This window comes from Myotis myotis, unplaced genomic scaffold (genome assembly GCF_014108235.1).
Source record: "Myotis myotis isolate mMyoMyo1 unplaced genomic scaffold, mMyoMyo1.p scaffold_m19_p_5, whole genome shotgun sequence".
NCBI classification, from domain to species: domain Eukaryota; kingdom Metazoa; phylum Chordata; class Mammalia; order Chiroptera; family Vespertilionidae; genus Myotis; species Myotis myotis.
This window is the reverse complement of record NW_023416357.1, coordinates 43,139,885-43,161,310: the sequence shown is the minus strand read 5'-3', so window position 1 is coordinate 43,161,310 and position 21,426 is coordinate 43,139,885. Positions and strand designations below refer to the sequence as shown.

Below are 21,426 nucleotides of genomic sequence, written 5' to 3'. Positions count from 1 at the left end.
TAGCACATGTGATGTTATATTTTGCCGAATGCTTTTTCAACATCTACTGATCATGCTTTTTTTTTAATTAAGACTAGAATTTCTCAACACCAGCACTTTTGACATTATACGCCAGAAAATTCTTAGCCATTATGGTGGGCTGTCCTGTGCAACATAGAATGTCAAACACAATCTCTGGCCTCTGCTGGCTAGATGCTAGTAATACGCTATGCTGTTGTGAAAACCAAATATGTCTCCAGACACTGCTCCGTGTCCTTTTGTGTGACACATCACAACCAGTTAAAAACCACTGCTTTAGACCTTCAATACAGAATGCATTGATTGATGTTTACATACCGAACGAGGAAAGATAAACCCCATTTGGTCATGATTATTAATTTTTAAATATTTTAAAATTTGCCAATATTTTGTTGAGGATTTTTGCATCTATCTATGTAGAATGTAGGTCTATCATTTTCTTCTTCTTTTGTACTGTTTTTGTGTAGTTTTGGATTTAGGGAATTGCTGGTCTCATTTAATATAAATTGGAAGTGTTCCTTTACTTTTCTATTTTCTGGAAGAGATTGTGTAGAAAGAGCTGCATTACTATTCAGATATTTGGTAACATTTGCCAGTGAAACCATTTGGGCCTAGAAAATTCTTTTTTGAAAGATTTTAAACTACAAATCCAATATCTTTAATAGTTATAAAAATATTCGTTATTATCAACTTGTATGAATTGTGGTAATTTTGTTTTTAAGGGAATTGTTCCATTTCACCTTTGTTAAATTTGCATGTGAAGTGTTGTCTGTAGCATTTTCTTTATTATCCTTTTGATGCCTGCAAGTTCTCTAGCAATATCTCATCTTAATATAATGTATTTTTAAATGTAAAGTATTTTTATGTGTAGTTGAAATGGACATGAAGTAGGAGATGATGACTGGTGGCAGAATAATAAAGTGTATGTGATTTTCAAAATTCCTTAATCATATTATACTATTTTTTCCCAAAAGACTGAAGATGGGGAGAGACAACTAATATGGCTTACTCAAACTTTTGCCACCTGCTTAGGCAAATATCTATATTTCAGGACCAGGAGAGATGGGACACGATAACCTTGGTGACTAAAACTATGAGTTTAAAAAGTAGCAATAGCATAAACGTCAGACACTTTTGCCAGCATCTATGCACAAAAACACTCACATCAACATTAAAACAAAAAGTATTACTAACTAAAACATACCTTAAAAGAATGAAGGAAAGCACTTCGTAGTCAAACACTACATGTTAATTATAATTCCATCTATTTAAAGCATTTGATTAAATCTAAGAAACAAACCATATTTACTTTATTCTTTAACAAATAAAAATCACATATAATTATTGACAGCTTTTATCACAGCTATCAAGTTTCACTTTGTATAGAAGTGAAACATCTGCATAAGAACCTGAACACATTCTATACCATATTAATCACCAAAACAGAATTAAAGATTTGAAGATTAAAGAATAAAGCTCAAAACCTATTAAAAGGAATAATGTCCTTTCATAATAACAAAGGTAAAACATAAAAAGCCCAGAAGTGAACTGAACAAGAAATGTGTAGGACCCAGATAAAAAACCAAAACTAAAACAAAACAAAAAGCCTCATCAACTTGAATAAATGGCATGATATATCAACCACACTCTCCCCCTACAAATTATCCTATAACATGTTTATTTAACAAATAAAGCATTTACTCTTCCTCATGAATATTAAAATCCTCTTTCAAATCCTAAAACATTGTAGTTTTGATCAGAATTATATTAGTTTGGGAAGAAATAATTCTAATTTTAAAAAAAAGAGTATATGTGATTTTTCAAAAGGGTTATAATACTATTTTAGTGAAGAATAATTGAGTATGGCCAAGATATTTTAAAAAATAATAAGGGGTTAATTGATAAACTAGGTAATAAATTTTGTTATAAAGTTACAATTACAGTATAAGAACAGAAAAGACAGTCTAGAAAGAAATCTAAATATATAAAAGGATTTTTAGTACGTTTTAACTATTTGGAGGAACACAGAAACTTACTTTAGAAACTACAGGTTAACATAATTTAAAGATTAAAAAGGAAATCATTCTTAAAAGCTGATAATTTTTACAAATAAAATTTGTATAACAAAAAATGTTAAAAGGAAATTTAGGAATAGATATTTGCAACAGATGTCAAAACTATACAACTACAATAGAAATATAATAAAAATATCAATGAACATATTAGGAGCTCTTACAGATCAATACAAAAAATACCATAGAAAAATAGGCAAAATGTTAACTGAAAAAAGAATATGCAAATACCAATTATTACATCAAAACAAAAAAGATCAACATTCAATAACCAAAGAAATGTAAAATTTAAAAACATGATACTATTTTCACTTATCAAATTGTTGGTTTTGTGTGTTTTTATGACAATGCCAAAGGATGTGGAGAAATCAAGGAAAAGTATTCTCATTCTGCATTGGCATTCTGAAGGGATAAATTGCTTTATTTATTTATTTATTTATTTTATTTTATTTTATTGCTTAAAGTAATACAAAGGGTATTACATATGTGTCCATTCCCCCCCCCCCCCCAGACAGTCCCCTAGCCTCCCCAGTGTCTTATGTCCATTGGTTATGCTTATATGCATGCATACAAGTCCTTTGGTTGATCTCTTACCCCCCTACCTCCTGCCCCCCAACCCTCCCCGGCCTTCCCGCTGCAGTTTGACAATCTGTTTGAGGCAGCTCTGCCTCTGTATCTATTATTGTTCAAAAGTTTATAATGGTCTCTATTATCCATGAATGAGTGAGATCATGTGGTATTTTTCCTTCATTGACTGGCTTATTTCACTTAGCATAATGCTCTCCAGTTCCATCCATGCCGTTGCAAATGGTAAGAGTTCCTTCCCTTTTTAGAGCAGCATAGTATACCATCGTGTAGATGTACCACAGTTTTCTAATCCATTCATCTACTGATGGGCACTTAGGCTGTTTCCAGATCTTAGCTATGGTGAATTGTGCTGCTATGAACATAGGGGTGCATATATCCTTTCTGATTGGTGTTTCTGGTTTCTTGGGATATATTCCTAGAAGTGGGATCACAGGGTCAAATGGGAGTTCCATTTTCAGTTTTTTGAGGAAACTCCATACTGTCTTCCATAGTGGCTGCACCAGTCTGCATTCCCACCAGCAGTGCACAAGTGTTCCTTTTTCTCCACATCCTCTCCAACACTTGTTTGTTGATTTGTTGATGATAGCCAGTCTGACAGGTGTGAGAGGGTACCTCATTGTTGTTTTGATTTGCATCTCTCAGATGATTAGTGACTTTGAGCATGTTTTCATATGTCTCTTGGCTTTCTGAATGTCCTCTTTTGAAAGGTGTCTATTTAGGTCCTTTGCCCATTTTTTGATTGGATTGTTTATCTTCCTTTTGTTAAGTTGTATGAGTTGCCTATAAATTTTGGAGATTAGGCCCTTATCGGATATGACATTGGCAAATATGTTTTCCCACACAGTGGGTTTTCTCGTTTTGTTGATGGTTTCTTTTGCTGTGCAGAAGCTTTTTATTTTGATGTAGTCCCATTTGTTCATTTTCTCTTTAGTTTCAAGTGCCCTAGGAGCTGTATCAGTGAAGAAATTGCTTCGGCATATGTCTGAGATTTTGTTGCCTTTGGATTCTTCTAGAATTTTTATGGTTTCCTGTCGTACATTTAAGTCCTTTATCCATTTTGAGTTTATTTTTGTGTATGGTGTAAGTTGGTGGTCTAGTTTCATTTTCTTGCATATATCTGTCCAATTTTCCCAACACCATTTATTGAAGAGACTATCTTGGCTCCATTGTATGTTCTTGCCTCCTTTGTCAAATATTAATTGAGCATATTGGTTCGGGCCGATTTCTGGGCTCTCTATTCTATTCCATTGATCTATATGCCTATTCTTGTGCCAGTACCAGGCAGTTTTGAGAACAGTGGCTTTGTAATACATCTTGATATCTGGTATTGAGATCCCACCTACTTTGTTCTTTTTCAGGATTGCTGCAGCTATTCGGGGTCTTTTTTTATTCCAGATGAATTTTTGGAGAGTTCGTTCTAGATCTACGAAGTATGCCGTTCATATTTTAATGGGAAGTGCGTTGAATTTATAGATTGCTTTGGGTAGTATGGACATTTTAATGATGTTGATTCTACCAATCCATGAACACGGTATGTTCTTCCATCTGTTTATGTCTTCCTCTATGTCTTTTTTCAACGTCCTGTAGTTTTCTGAGTAGAGGTCTTTTACCTCTTTAGTTAAGTTTATTCCTAGGTAGCTTAATTTTTTTGGTGCGATGGTAAACGGGATTGTTTTTATAATCTCTCTTTCTGAAAGTTCACTATTGGTGTATAGAAATGCCTCAGATTTCTTGGGGTTAATTTTGTATCCTGCTACATTGCCAAATTCATGTATTAAGTCTAGTAGCTTTTTGATGGAGTCTCTAGGGTTTTGTATGTATAATATCATGTCGTCTGCAAATAAGGACAGTTTTACTTCCTCTTTTCCAATTTGGATGCCTTTTATCTCTTCTTCTTGCCTAATTGCAATGGCTAACACTTCCAGTACTATGTTGAACAGGAGTGGTGAGAGGGGGCATCCCTGTCTTGTTCCTGTTCTTAGGGGAAATGGTGTTAGTTTTTGTCCATTGAGTATGATGTTGGCTCTAGGCATGAAGGGATAAATTGCTTTAAATTAAACTTAAGAAAATGTGGATTTGATGAAAGAATCACCTCAATGTTAATCTGTATTATTTACTGCAGGTAAAGAGAGTAACAGATAATTAATATAATGAACAGCCCTGAGTTTGAATTCATATTAAGAAGCCACTGAAGAACTTCTATGGCCACCTATGGAAGGAAGTTGAAAGAAATGAACCTTCACAGAGTTTGCCCTATGTCTCATTTGGCTTGTCCTGATTTGTATCATTTATAAGTTCTAAGAATGTGCTTTCCTGAGTTCTTTGAGTCCTTGTAGTGAATTACTGAACCCAAAAAAAGCTATGGGAACCCCCAAATTGGTAGCAAGTTGGTTAGAAGAGCAGATGGCCTGAGGACCCCCCTAAATGAGGGAGTAGTGCCCGAGATGAGGACAGTCTTGTTCGAGACTCACCGCTGTGCCTTTAAATTGTGGGGTCTGTAATTGTGAATAATTAGTGTCAGAACTGAATTATACTATATCAATATCCCATTACTAATATATCTAGAAAAGACTCAAAGGATATAACTTTGTTAATAGTGATCTTCCTTTCTAATTGTTAGGACTATTAGTGATTTTCATATACTTTTCAACACAGTTAATGTGAACATAAAATATTTAAACCACTTGTTTTCAAAATTAAACAAGGATAACTTCACTGAGAAAATCACCTTTTTGAGCTTTAGCTGTTATTTCAAAATATTTGACAGTAAGATCTTGAATAGAGAGCACAGCCATGTGAGCTTTCCGCTGCCAATCAGCATCTTCTTTTTGTAAACTTTCAATTCTTCGGGGACCCAGATAATCATTCTCCATGGAAATCTTTAGAGAGAGAGAAAAAAAAATTAAGTTCTGCCCAGCTAGTGTGCTCAGTGGTTAGATGTCGCTCCATTAACCAAGAGGTCACTGGTTCGATTCTAGGTCAAGATACATGCCCCGGTTGTGGGCTCAATCCCCAGTAAGAGGCATGCAGGAGGCAGCCAACAGATGATTCTCTCTCATCACTGAAGTCTCTATCTCTCTAACCCTCTCCCTTCTGCTCTCTAAAATCAATAAAATAAAACATTTTTTAAAAGTTCTTTTCTTTCTTTTATTCATTTCTTAAGCATTTACTGAATGCTTACATCAGGCACTGTGCTTGATTCTAAAACAAAGAATACTTGTTTTTCCCTGCTTTAGAGTGCTAGCTATTAATTCATAACACAAGAAAATTAACACTTGAAGATCCTGACATAAAACTTGTCCTCCCTTCATCCTTCTCTATCTTCTTTTTCATCCTTTCTTCCTCCATATATAAACAAAAGGCATTTAGCACACTGTTGTAACTGGTTATTTTGGGGTGCTGAGATCATGAGAAATTTATTTCCTCCTTTGTGATAATTATATTTTCAGTGAGGTTAAGAGTTATTTGTGCCAATAAAATACTTATTTAATAAATGATAAGTAAAATAAAAACTCAATATTTTAAGACTGATAATACATAAAAACCTACCCATCTACCTAATGAAGGGCTCTGGAAAAAAATAAAAATTTAGCTTTGTATTATTTACGAGAGTCATGACTGAAACAAAAACACTAAGGAAAGTGAAACCCAAATGATGGATACGGATATACCAGGTGAATGCTAAAATAAAATTAACTGAAGTGACAATATTAATATTAAGGTACATAAAATCATCACATAGGTAAGTTTAACATGGAAGAAGGGTGCAATCCAACAAGAATATCAATGAACTCTTTATACACATTCCATCCTACTTTATCATATCTTGAGAAAAGACTGTTAAAAATGAAATGAGAAGTTAAAACCATGAGGAACGTGAAAATAAAATATACAGAAAAATGTTGATACACTCCTGGGATACTTTTTAAAAAGTTATCAAGTGTTACAAGCCTTGATATAAAAGTTGATAATAAGTTTCAAAAGTAGAAACTGTACAGGCCATATTCTCTAAATTGTGCAATAAATAGAAATTGAAAGTCTAAAACCAAAATAAAATTTTAATCACCTGGAAATTTAACACCCAATGGAAGGTAACATTTACTGTTAGCTATAATACACTTGTTCCTTAAGCAAATGAGGAGTCTTCCAGATAGAGGAATAGTGTGCCCAGCACACAGTGAACAATTTATTAGCAATGTTAAGAAGGACAATGCCAGAGAAGAGGGAGGGGTCAAGAATAATCCAAGATTACTGGGGGGAAATATGTATGTGCAATTGGCATTTCCTTAAAAAGTAAACAGTGAAGGGAGGAATAGCTTATTTCAAAAGGAAGAAGAGAGAGGATTTCGTTTTGCGTATTTTAGATTTGAGTTTGCAAAGGTCATGGCTAGAAATATAAATCTGGGTCACCTTGACACACAGAAGACATTTAAAGCCATGAGAATAAATGAGGCTACCTAAGGAAGTCACAAGGGAAAGGCTCATGACTGAGCCCTAAGTTCATTCCGGCACTCAGGTTGGGTGAAAAAGTGCATACAGAAACCAAGCCAGAGGTAGGGGGTATACCCGTAAAAGTGTGGAATTACATAAGGAGCAAGATTCAAAGGAGGAGAAATTGATGCTGTCACACACTATTTAGGGATCAAGTAGGATGATAACTAGTATCCAGACTTAACAGCATCAAGATCACTGACCTTAGCCAACAACAGGTCTGGGAAATAAGCAAACTCCCTTTGCCCATTACCTCACATCACATCATCAGCCGAAGTACTGGTTCACTTCCAAACATGTTTTTAATACGGAGAGTAATGTGGACATGTAACAATAAATATTCTTTTGAAAGATATGTGAATTGAGGAAAATATGGTAGGGCTAAAAAACAATAAGGCTTAAGGTAAGGCCCTTTGCTTTTTGTTTTATTTTAATGAAGATCATGGAGCGGTTTGAGCAGTGAAAAGATGAATCAAGCAGAACCTACAGATGCAGGAAAGAGATGGGGCTAACAAGAGCGGGAAGGACCTTGAAAGATAAGAAGGGACAGGATCAGAGTACTGGGGTAGGGATTTGCTTTTGGCAAAAAGAGAAAGAATTCCTTCATGGCACAAAGAAAGGTAGGTTTGGGGTTTGGTAAAGAAAGGATGAAGGGAACTCCTGTTCCACGATCTCTGTTTTCCCTTGGGAAGAAAGAGCCCAGATAAGAATAAGTTGATGCAGGGAAGGGGAGAAGATAAGACACAAATAGCTGCTTTTAGATGGCAGGATGATAACCACTTAGAAAGATTCATTAAGTAAATATTAAAAATGAGACTAAACAGGCCCTAGCTGGTTTGGTTCAATGGCTAGAGCATCAGCCTATGGACTGAAGGGTCCTGGGTTTGATTCCAGTCAAGGGCACATGCCTGGGTTGCACGCTTGATCCCTAGAAGGCGGCCAATCAATGATTCTCATCGTTGATGTTTCTATCTCTCTCTCCCCCTCTCCCTTCCTCTCTGAAATCAATAAAAATAGATTTTTTAAAAAATGATGAGACTAAACAGATGGTAATGGTGAAAAAGACACACACTTATATACTGCTAGTGGAACTATACAATGATTAAAACATTTTTTGGAAAGTATTTTATGATACCATACTTTTTGAAGGTATTTAAGACAATATCTTCCAAGAATAATAACCAGAGTGTTCACTGCAATATTGTGCAGGGATGTAATTTCAATTACATAAAAGGATACCCAGGAAAAAAAAGACAAAATATGTAAAATATATTATTATTGATGTCATCTTTTGGTAGTAAATTATTGGTAATATTTTTCTTCCTGTTTAAAATCTGAACTTTCCAAATCTTCTTTTTTTTTAAAATATATTTTATTGATTTTTTTACAGAGAGGAAGGGAGAGAGATAGAGAGTTAGAAACATCGATGAGAGAGAAACATCGATCAGCTGCCTCCTGCACATCTCCTACTGAAGATGTGCCCGCAACCCAGATACATGCCCTTGACTGGAATCGAACCTGGGACCTTTCAGTCCGCAGGTCGACGCTCTATGCACTGAGCCAAACCAGTTTCGGCCCAAATCTTCTTTATTATACATATATTTTTAAGCATGAACACGAAAAAATGCTTTTATCTTTTCTTGGGGTCACAAATCATACCAAAAAGACAGGCTGAAGACACACTATCCCAGAGGTTTCCTGTTTCTAGTCAAACAAACAATGAGCTCATGTTTTCATATATAAGGCCCAAAAATTATGAGACTTACCTCTTTTTTCCAGTGTGTGGGGGAGAGGAAGTGGAGATATGGATCAGAACATAAATGTCTTCCTTATTAATTTGGAAAGAGAATTATGTAAACTCCATTTCTGAGACTATAAAAATAGTACCAAGCAAAGACAATTAAGCCAGTAGCAGCAGCTTGGATTCTTGATATCCAATTCCATACTCATCTAGACTAGATTTTTTAAAAAATTCTCAAATGATTACTGTATCTCCAGTTTCAAACTGCAGGAGTCAAACTTAAATGATGCTACTACTGGATATGATTGATTTTTTTTTCCTTTTAGATTTTCCCATGGCTAATATTTGGAAATCATCTCAGTTACATAATTTGAATGCAGAGACTACTGTATCAGTAGGTGCTTTAGAGGAAATATATGAGTAACACGTATATTCTCCTCCCAAGAAACTTACAATCTAATTGAGGGTAGGAAGAGAGATATCTGTGATGAAGAAATCTGGTTTGAAATGAGACTAGCTCTGCTGTGAGACCTTTGACAAAGGTCTCAATTATTCAATTATTCACTCAAAACAATCATGTATAATATTTGCTCAGTGCCAGTATTGTAGGTACCAGAGATCACAAGCTATTCAGCCTAGTGGAGGACATAAATGCCCAAATAAAGAATTACAATCTTATCTAATAAAAGAGAAACATGGTAATTAGCCATACCTGTGCTACCCTTCCCATTGGCTAATCAGGGCGATATGCAAATTAACTGCCAGCCAAGATGGTGGCCGGCAGCCAGGCAGCTTGAACCGAAGATGAGGCTTGCTTGCTTCAGTGACGGAGGACTCCAATGTTCCCCGCCTGCCGCTGCCGGCCTCTGAGCTTGCAGTCTGAAACATTGTTACAAATATAGAAGCTAAACAAAACCCCAGAAACCTGCTTTCAGCGAGCCGGGATCTCAGAGCTGGAGTTGAAACAGTTTCGATTATAGAACCCAAACAAACCAGATACCTGCTTTCAGCAGCCGAGGCCTAAGAGCTGGAGCCAAGCCTCAGAGCTAAAGCTAGCCCAGAATAAAAAAGAAAAAAGAAAAAAAGGAGCGGTTGGGAGCTTCAGTTACCTGCCAGCCTGAAAACAGCCCTCAGCCCCTCACCCAGACTGGCCAGGCACCCCAGTGGGGACACCCACCCTGAAGGGTGTGTGACTAGCTGCAAACAGCCATCATCCCCTCATCCAGGCTGGCCAGGCACCCAAGCGGGACCCCCACCCCGATCCAGGACACACTTTAGGGCAAACCAGCCATCCCCACCCATGCACCAGGCCTCTATCCTATAAAGTAAAAGGGTAATATGCCTCCCAGCACCGGGATCAGCGTGACAGGGGGCAGCGCCCCAACCCCCTGATCGGCCCTACTCTGTGTGTGACAGGGTGCGGCGCCCCAACCCCCTGATCCGCCCTGCTCTGTGTGTGACAGGGGGCGGTGCCCCAACTCCCCTATCGGCCCTACTCTGTGAGTGACAGGGGGGAGCTCCTCAACCCCCTGATCGGCCCTGCTCTGTGCGTGACAGGGGGGAGCTCCCCAACCCCGTGATAGGCCCTGCTCTGTGCGTGACAGGGTACGGAGCCCCAACCCCCCGATGGGCCCTGCTCTGTGAGTGACAGGGGGCAGCGCCCCAAACCCCTGATCGGCCGGCTCTGTATGTGACAGGGGGCAGCGCCCCAACCCCCTGATGTGACCTGCTCTGTACGTGACGGGGTGGCGCCGCAACCTCCCCATCCACCCTGCCTTTAGTGTGACAGGAGTCGGTGCCCCAACCCCCCAATCGGCCCTACCCTGAGCGTGACTGAGGGTGGCATCGCAACCTCCCAATCTGCCCTGCTGTGTGCATGACAGGGGGTGGCGCCCCAACTCCCCAATCAGCCCTGCTCTGAGACCGACCAGGGGCTGCACCTAGGGATTGGGCCTACCCTCTGCCACCCAGGAGCAGGCCTAAGCCAGCAGGTTGTTATCTCCCGAGGGATCCCAGACTACGAGAGGGCACAGGCCGGGCTGAGGGACTCCCCCTCACCCCGAGTGCACAAATTTTTGTGCACCGGGCCTCTAGTCTAATTTAATAAAAGACAAACATGCAAACTGACCATACCTTTGCTATGCCTTAAGCCACGCCCACCGCCAATCAGAGCAACTCTATGCAAATTAACCCAACCAAGATAGCAGCCGGCAGCCACGGAGCTGAAGCGAGCAGGAGCTTGGCTGCTCCAGTGATGGAGGAAGCCAAGCTTCCCGGCCGGCTCTGAGCTCCACTGAAAGCAACAAAGTTTCAATTATAGAAGGTAAATAAATCCCAGAATAATAAAAAGAAAAGAAAAAAATGAGTGGCTGGGAGCTTCCGTCACCAGGGGGCTTAGCCAGCCTGAAAACGGCCCTTAGCCCCTCACCCAGGCTGGCCAAACCTCCATGGGGTGAGGGTCCCCACTGGGGGGCGGGGGGGCTTGACCAGCCTGCAAACAGCCATCAGTCACTCACCCAGGCTGGCTACACCCTCATGGGGTGAGGGTCCCCACTGGGGGGCGGGGGGGGCTTGACCAGCCTGCAAACAGCCATCAGTCACTCACCCAGGCTGGCCACACCCTCATGGGGTGAGGGTCCCCACTGGGGGGGCTTGGCCACCCTGCAAACAGCCTTCAGCCACTCACCCAGGCTGGCCAGACACCCCAGGGGGACCCCCACCCTGATCCGGGACACCCTTCAGGGCAAACCAGCTGGCCCCCACCCGTGCACCAGGTCTCTATCCTATATAATAAAAGGGTAATATGCAAACTGACCCTAACAGCAGAAAGACTGGGAATGACTGGCCACTATGACACACACTTACCACCAGGGGGCAGACGCTCAATGCAGGAGCTGCCCCCTGGTGGTCAGTGCGCTCCCACAGGGGAGCTCTGCTCAGCCACAAGCCAGGCTGATGGCTGCCAGTACAGCGGTGGTGACGGGAGCCTCTCCTGCCTCCTCAGCAGCACTAAAGATGTCCGACTGCAGCTTAGGCCTGCTCCCTGCTGGCAAGTGGACATCCCCTGAGGGCTCCTGGGCTGCCAGAGTGATGTCTGACTGCCAGCTTAGGCCCAATTCCCCAGGGAGCAGGCCTAAACCAGCAGGTGGTCATCCCCTAAGGGGTCCCAGACTGCGAGAGGGCACAGGCTAGGCTGAGGGACCCCCCCCCCCTTGAGTGCACAAATTTTTGTGCACCGGGCCTCTATTCCTATATAATAAAAGGCTAATATGCATATCAACCAAACGGCAGAACAACTAGTCGCTATAACGCACACTGACCACCAGGGGGCTGACACTCAATGCAGGAGCTGCCCCCTGGTGGTCAGTGAGCTCCCACAAGGGGAGCGCCGCCCAGCCAGAAGCCAGGCTCACAGCTGGCAAGGGCAGCTGCAGTGGCGGGAGCCTCTCCTGGCTCCGCGGCAGCGCTAAGGATGTTCAACTGACAGCTTACGCCTAAGCTGTCAGTTGGATATCCCCTGAAGGCTCCTGGACTGCAAGAGGGTGCAGGCCGAGTTGAGTGACCTCCCCCGCGCCCCCCCGACCCCGAGTTCACAAATTTTGTGCACCAGGCCTCTAGTAGAGTATGAAAAATGCCATGATAGAGTATGCTTAAGATACCATGGGGAGCACCAGCTGTAGAGTTTGGGGTGCAAAGTCTGGGCAAACTTTCTAAAGGGAATAATGAGTAAGTAGCATTTTGACCAGATATTATAAATGGCAAACAGTGTCTCTGTGTAAAAAGGAATAAAGGTGTTTTAAGATCTTTAAGAAAAATGAAAGGTTTGGTGAGAGGAACTTAGCTATTTATAGGGAGCAGGGTGAGGTAAAGGAGGGTATAGGGGGGATAAATGATAATGGGGGAAAAATAAAGAGAAAAAAATCACTACAAAAAAATAGAACTTATTGAGGTTCATAACTGCAGAAGCTTTGGACGTTGAGGCATAGAATTTTGACAGGCACAGATGGAGAAAGAGAACCTCCTTCAAAAGGCATGCTGGAAGCAAGAATTAACCTGAGCAAAAGCCTAGAGGCAGGAAAGATAAGTGTATGATAAGAGATAGATAGCAGTCCAGCCTGGCAGGGGTTTAGGTAAAATAGATAAAGGTAATGGGAGATAGGACCAGAAAAGGAGGTTGTGATCACCATGAGGCCTTTAAATGTCAGGCTGAGGAATTTGTATTTAATTTGACAGGAAACAGGAAACCTCTGTGGGATTCTTAGCAGTAAGTGGCATATTTAGACTACAGCTTAGATTTAAGGGTTCTAGAAGACTTGTTTGCTATTACAAAACCATCAAGGTTTCTGCTTTTTATTGTGATTACTTCTGATTTTAAAGCACTCAAGTTAAAAAATATAATATTAGAATTCGCAAGTATGGAATAGTAATTTAATAAACTGAACACTGCAGCCAAAATTTTAAACTCTTACTCGGCACATTTTGAATAGAAATCCTTTTCAAAGACCTGACTGATTAAACTTCGTACCCTTTAAAGAACTTGGAAGTTTATTTTACCTAAGATCATAAGCTAGGTTACTAGATGTTTTCCCTAACTTTGAAAATCTGAAATGTATGCAAATGGCTTGTCTGTTAGCTCCAAGTTCCACCTTCTGCCCTGTGATGCTAGGGTTCAAGCTCTGCAAACCACATTTAGGCTTTGTCAATAGGAAGGGTGGGAGGAGATTTCAGGGTTGGAGGAGGTAAAAGAGATTTGCTTCTTCCCATCTGCATCATTTGACTTTACTGTTTGCTGTTCCTGTGAGCATCATCCCAGCCTCGGTTCTTCAACCCAGCATCTGCAGTATTTTCCTGAAGCAGTTAACAGAATCCAGTTCCCAGCTTTCCCACCTTTGCAAAACAACCTTCATTGTGTGCCCCCAGCCCCCAGCCCCTCCTCCGAAAGACAAACCAGCACCAGCCCACCAGTGCACTATCCCTAGAGAGCAGGATCTCTCCACTAGTGCAGCTCAAACACCAGCACTAGGTGAGCGATGTCCTCTTCCTCAGAGACTAGTTTCGCCGGGACCCGGCCCATCCTCTTCGCTGATTATTAATAAAGTACGTCTTTCCTTTATACCCCCCAAACCTAAGAGTGGTGGCTGTTTTGGTAATTGTTAACTCTGTATCTTACAGAGCTACATTCTTGCCTTCTTAATGATCTGATTAACAACTTTATACCTAATTAACAACTCTTTATATTCAAGTCCCTCTGCTGAAGTATCTGGTTTGATTTTCCAACAGACACAACTATGGAACAGAAATTTAATAAACAGAACAAGCAGTGTTCCAAATTCAAAAATCTTAACTCAGATTATTAGCAGAAATTATTTTTACTTGCACAATTAAACACTGTACACGGAATTGAGAAAATTTGCATTATGGCTTTTTGAAGAGAAAAAGTTAAAAAATAAATGCAGTCACAATTATTTGAAGATAATTTACACATTGTTGTTGGATTATCTTTACCTTCACTGTTCATGTATATATTATGCTTTTCAATGTTGTTTTTTACTGACTTTGAAATTTAGTAGCTAATGTTTCAGCCAACTGTTAAAAAATGTGACTACAACTGCACCTAAGACAGTAAGCGAAGATAGGATACTAAGTTCATTTCCTAACTTGGCAAATTTGAAGATGCACAGCATTGGTCATCTGGATCATGTGCTAAAAACAGTGACACCTCTGTTTTCAATTTCAGAACTAGAAAGAAAACAGTGCCTGTTTTTAGCATGGAAAAAAAGAATGTGTCAGTTTAGGTAGCTAGGACAGTGAGATTCGTTTATAAATACAAATTTCTTGGCACAGAATTACTTATGATAAACACATCACTTGCTTAGATACCGGGTTTTAGGTGAGAAATTAGTGTTATTCCTGTCTATTGTTAGGAGAGTGGGAAAGAAAAAAACAACTCCAATTCTTAGGTGAAACAAATTTCAGGATAAATTTGTGAATATACTGATGTAGCAGTACCAGGAATTGAACCCACAACCATCATACATGATGATGCAAACTTTCCAGGCCCAGGAGTCATCTGAAGTGACTGTTAACAGAATGAAAGGATTAGCTTTGGCAGCATCTATTCATAAATGTTTATACTCAAAGCTAATATTAGACATAATCTCAGTAAAGAGTGTAAAATAATACATTTTTTAGAAGGTGAAATTTAAAGGCAAGGAAACAAAACAACAACAAAAAAAGCTCAGGTAAGAGATGAGGATCTTAATGTATAGTGGCACTATGTAGTTCACAGTGTGCTAGCCTATGCTTAGCCAAGCCATGTGTACTGTTGCATCTGCCTAAAGGGGGGCTCCATTCTAATCTGTCAGCTGGGGTGGGGGGTGAGTGGGTATCTTTTTTATTTCACAAAGCACTTATTGATTTACTTGGTCCTGGAGAAGGAAAGGGGTGAAGAACACATTCAAAATTCACTAGGAGAAAGGTCACAAAATTTGGTGGCTATATAAAGGGATTCAACAGTAGAGGATTTCGAGAATTAAATCAATGATTTGGAACATGAGGAAGCAAAAAACACCCAATTAGAAAAGCAAAAAGCAAAAAGAATCCAAAAAGATGAAGATAGTGTAAGGAGCCTCTGGGACAACTTCAAGCGTACCAACAATCACATTATGGGGGTGCCAGAAGGAGAAGAGAGAGAGCAAAATACTAAAAACCTATTTGAAGAAATAATGACAGAAAACTTCCCTTACCTGGTGAAAGAAATAGACTTACAAGTTCACGAAGTGCAGAGAGTCCCAAAAAATAGGAACCCAAAGAGGCCCACATCAAGATACATCATAATTAAACTGCCAAGAATTAGAGACAGAGAATCTTAAAAGCAACAAGGGATCACCTCAAGGGATCACCCATAAGACTATCTGTTGATTTCTCAACAGAAACTTTGCAGGCCAGAAGGAAGTGGCAAGAAATACTCAAAGTGATGAATAGCAAGGACTTACAACCAAGATTACTCTACCCAGCAAAGCTATCATTTAGAATTTAAGGTCAGATACAGAGCTTTACAGACAAGAAAAAACGAAAGAAATTCATCACCACCAAAACAGTATTATATAAAATGTTGAAGGGTATTCTTTAAGGAGAGGAAGAAGTGTAAGAGTGCAAATGTGCATTACCTATGGTCACAGACAATAGGATGGTGAAGGCCTGCGGTTAGGCAGGAACCAGGTGGAGGGGGGCAATAGGGGGAAAAAGGGGGACATCTGTAATACTCTCAACAATAAATATTAAAAAAAAATGTGGCATAGCCGTGGCCAGGTGGCTCATTTGGTTGGAGTATCATCATGTATGATGGTTGTGGGGTCAATGCCCGGTGGTCAAGGAACATACCTAAATTTCCTTTTTTTAAAAAAATATATTTTATTGATTTTTTACAGAGAGGAAGGGAGAGGGATAGAGAGTTAGAAACATCGATGAGAGAGAAACATCGATCAGCTGCCTCCTGCACACTCCCCACTGGGGATGTGCCCACAACCAAGGTACATGCCCTTGACTGGAATTGAACCTGGGACCCTTGAGTCCGCAGGCCGACGTTCTATCCACTGAGCCAAACCGGTTAGGGCTAAGTTTCCTCTTTAATCCACGGCTGGGCATCATATTGAAGGCAACTAATCGAAGTTTACCTCTCTCCCTTTCCCCTTCCCTCCCCCCTTCCTCCTCCTCCTCCTCCTCTTCCTTTTTCTTCTTCTCCTCTATCTCTCTCGCAAATCAATTTAAAACAATAACAACATATCCTTGCATGAGGATTTAAAAAATAAATAAATAAATAAAAATAAAAATAAAAAGATATGGTCTTCCACAATAGAATACTACGTGGATGTAAAAAAAGAAGGAACTCTTAACCTTTGCAACAGCACGGACTGAGATTACTATGCTAAAAGACAAATATGATCTCACTTATACGTAGAATTTAATGAACAAAATAAACTGACGAACAAACTAGAAACAAAGGTATGGATACATGGAACAGACTGACAGTTGTTAGAGAGGAGAGGGGAGGGGGCGGACTGAATGAAAGAAGGTGAAGGGATTAGCCCAGTGGTTCTCAACCTCTGGCCCTTTAAAACAGTTCCTCATGTTGTGACCCCCAACCATAAAATTATTTTCGTTGCTACTTCATAACTGTAATGTTGCTACTGTTATGAATCGTAATGTAAATATCTGATATGCAGGATGGTCTTAGGCGACCCCTGTGAAAGGGTCGTTCGACCGCCAAAGGGGTCGTGACCCACAGGTTGAGAACCGCTGGATTAGCCAAAGAACATCCTATCCTATATAATAAAACTGTAATATGCAAATCGACTGAATGGCGGAATGACCAGCAGAACAACCAATCGCTATGACGCACACTGACCACCAGGTGAGCAGTAAGGAGCGAGAGGTCCCGGACTCCCCCCCGCCTCCCCCCCCCCCCAGTGCATGAATTCCGTGCACCGGGCCTCTAGTATATGCATAACTCATAAATACAGACAACAGTGTAGTGACTGATGGCCAGAGGGAAGAGGGGGTGGGAGCTAGGTAAGAAGGGCAAAGGAGGGGAGGAGGGAAATGGGAGTATCTGTAATAATGTCAACAATAAAGTTTAAAAAAAATGGCCAAACTGCATTCTAGCTCCTGAACCCCTTTCCTTTCATTTCCTACAAAACACCTAAGACCTGAGGCATTCCAAACAATTCACACCCTGTGGTGTAACTAAAGCAGATTTTCAGTCAAACAGACAATGTGTTTCAATCCCAGCCATGCCACTTACTGTTGCTAAATTGGTGTGATGATTCATTAATTTGTTTCAATAATTTATTGTGACTAAAGCACAGGTACTATGTCTGTTTACTATATACCATTCTTGTTTTCATATATCTCTATCTGGAATATTCTCAATTCCAATTTCCTATACAGACATAGGTAACCACTTCCTACAGACTTGCTCTCAATAATCTCTCTTCTCCCATGTATCTTTAGGCAGTGTTGATCACCCCATTTTGCGTTCTTCTACATCAAGGATGGGAAACCTATATTCTGCCAACAGCCATTTGGACATTTACTTACAACATCATTCATCATTCAAGGATCATACAAAATTATCAACCTAAAAATTCGCTTGCTATATTTGGTCAACTTAATTTACTCACCTCTAATGACTTGGCAGGGCCAGACCAAATGATTCTATAGGCCTTATATGGCCTGCCATCAGGATGTTCCCCACTCCTGCCAGGGGTGGGCAAACTTTTTGACTCGAGGGCCACAATGGGTTCTTAAACTGGACCGGAGGGCCGGAACAAAAGCATGGATGGAGTGTTTGTGTGAACTAATATAAATTCAAAGTAAACATCATTACATAAAAGGGTACGGTTTTTTTTTTTTTTTTTTTTAGTTTTATTCATTTCAAATGGGCCGGATCCGGCCCACAGGCCGTAGTTTGCCCACAGCTGAACAGGCACATACTGCTCATTTATTTTCCTTTTTAAAAAAATCACCTCTATCAACAAAATGTACCCATTTTAAGTGTAAATTTTGATAAATTTATACACCCACATAGCAGCCACTATAATCAAGATTTAGAGAATATCAATCACCCCAGAAGATTCTGTTATACCTGCTACCTCTCAATCTCTCCTGCCCCACTCCACTCCAGGCAACAACTGTTTACCTTTCTGTCAATATAGGAAAAAAAAAATCACTTCTAGAATTTATGAAAATGGAATCAGTTTATACTCTGTGTTTGGTGTTTTTTGCTCAGCATAATTTTTAGTAATCTATTTTATTGAGGTTAATTTTACATGCCATCAAGTGAATCCATTGAAAGTGCTCATTTGACAAGTTTTGATAGCTGTGCACATACAAGAAACAACCACTACAATTGAAATACAGAAGATTTCTATCACCTCCAAAAGATTCCTCATGCCCCTTTGCCATCCATCCCTTTACACTGTATATATAGTCTTTTTTGTCTTCTATGCTTTGGGATTTATCCATGTGTGTCTATCAATAGTTAATTCCTTTGATTGCTGAGTATTCTCCCCTATTATATGGAAACTAGGGGCCCGGTGCACGAAATTCGTACACTTATTGGGGAGGGGGTGGGGGTGTTGTCCCTCAGCCCGGCCTGTGCCTTCTCACAGTCTGGGATCCCTTGGGGAGCGGGCCTAAGCCATCAGTTGGACATCCTTAGCGCTGCCAGGGAGGCGAGAGAAGCTCCCACCACCGCTGCTGTGCTTGCCAGCCATGAGCCTGGCTGTGTTAACACATTGTCTGCGGGTAGTTTTTATCGCGCGCTAACAGGTAGCGCGGGCCATATTTGCTAATTTTTTGCGCAAATGGGAACATTCAGTAAAATTACGATAACTTTAGTTTTACATATTTTTTTTCAATGAAACTTTTTGTGATTTACTATAAAATGTATACTGAATTATTTTTCTTAGAATCGCACTGAATGCGTGGCAAGGCAGAGAATTGTGTGAAGGGATGACTCTATGCAGTTGAATAGATTACCGTTATACCTGGAAGTACATACATAATTCACCATTGTTTGTGTTAGAGACCCAAATTTTGTCCTTTGGAATTCGTATATCTGCATGTTAGCATCCCTTTAGAGCAATAAAAAAGTATAAAAATAAACGTATTTATACGTTACCCGCATTCTACCGCCAGTCTATAAAAAACGTATTAATACGTGTCCTGCGCTCTACTACCAGTCAACGTAAAACGTATAAATACGTTTCCCGCGTACAATGTGTTAAGCGTTTGCCCCCTGGTGGTCAGTGCATGTCATAGCAACCAGTCATTCTGCCATTCGGTTGATTTGCATATTAGCCTTTTATTATTTAGGACTAAAGGCCCAGTGCACAAAATTCGTGCACGGGAAGGGGGTGGTCCCCTCAGCTTGGCCTGCACCCTCTCCTAACCGCTCACCTGCCTGCCTGCCTGATCACCCCTAACCGCCTCTGCCTTGGCCCCCGCCACGGTGGCTTTGTCCGGAAGAAGGACTGGACGACTGGAAGATGTCCTGTCAACCCGGTCTAATTAACATATTACCCTTTTATTAGCATAGATAGCACATTTTGTTTATCCATTCACCTGTTGATGGTCATATGGGCTGTTCCAATTTGGGGTTACTATGAATAAAGTTGGCATGAAAATTAGTGAGTAAATCTTTTTGTGAACAGATGTTTTCATTTCTCATATAAATAACTAGTCAAACAGCTGATTTGTCAAGGTATGTATATGTTTTTTTGAAAAAACTGCCTGTTTTCCAAGGTGGTTGTATGACTTTAAAGTCCTGCTAGGACTGTATAAGAATTCCAGTTACTCTATATCCTCACCAGCCTGTGGGAGGGCCAGGATTTTTTATTATAATCATTCTAATGAGTGTGTAATAGTATCTCATACGGCTTTAATTTGAATTTCCCTGGGGACCATGTTAAGTATCTTTGTATGTGCTTACTAGCCATTTCTTTAAATGCTTTTTAAAATATTTAGTCCATTTTCAAAATTTTTGGTTTTTATCTTATTAAGCTGTACACTTCCTTTCTCAGGTATATTAGAAGTCTTTTCTCTCAATCTATGGCTTATCTTCCCATTTTCTTAGCAATCTTTCAAAGAGCAAAACTGTTTAATTTTGATGAAATCTAATTTTTTTTAAATTTTACCTTTATTATTTAAAGTATTACAGATGTCTACTTTTTACCCATTGATACCCCATCCCCACTTCAGTCCTCTCTCCAGGCCTTCACCCTGCTATTGTCTGTGTCCATGGTTATGCATACAAATTCTTTGGTTGATCTCTTCCCCCCCCACCACCCCTTCCTTCTGAGGCTCTTGAGTCTGTTCCATGTATTGATGCCTCTGGACCTATTTTGTTTGTCAGTTTATTTTGTTCATTAGATTCCACATATAAGTGAGATCATGTGATACTTTGTCTTTCTCTGACTTATTTCACTTAGCATAATTAATACTCTCTAGGTCCCTCCATGCTGTCTCAAAGGGTAAGAGATCCCTGTTTTTACAGCTGCATAGTATTCCCCTGATGAAGTCTAATCTATCTTATGTTCTGCATTCTATCTAAAAAACTTTTGGCTTTCCTTCCCAATGATGCTATAAATTTTCTATGTTTTCTTATATATGTGTTATAATTTGAGCTTTTATGTTTTAGGTCTAAGATAGATTTCAAATTAATTTTTGTGTAAAATATAAGGACTGAGGTTCATCTTTTTTACGTGGGTATCCAGTTGTTCTAGCACCATTTGTTGAAAGGATTCTTTTCCCAAATGAATTGCCTTGTTACCTTTTGTGGAAAACTGGTATGTAACAATGGGTCTATTTCTGAATTCAGTTGTGTTTCATTAGCTTACATGTCTATTCAATGTCAATATCCCAATGTCTGGATTCCCTATCTTTTTGTAAGCTTTGAAGTCAGGTAGTAAGTCCTCTAACTTTTATCTTTTTCAAAAATGTCAAGGCTGTTCC

The 21,426-nt window shown here is 40.0% G+C and overlaps 1 protein-coding gene across 8 annotated transcripts in view; it reads right to left on the bottom strand.

The window, feature by feature from the left end:
- The window catches only part of JMY (junction mediating and regulatory protein, p53 cofactor), a 127,641-nt gene that overhangs the window by 73,549 nt on the left and 32,666 nt on the right, over positions 1–21,426 (bottom strand). For 7 of the 8 annotated variants that reach the window (XM_036308939.1, XM_036308938.1, XM_036308937.1 and 4 more), the window contains exon 3: positions 5,407–5,557. The exons of the other annotated variant lie outside the window; for it this stretch is intronic. In XM_036308939.1, the coding sequence (XP_036164832.1) occupies positions 5,407–5,557 (151 nt within the window). The remainder of the gene's footprint in view (positions 1–5,406; positions 5,558–21,426) is intronic. 8 annotated transcript variants of the gene reach the window in all.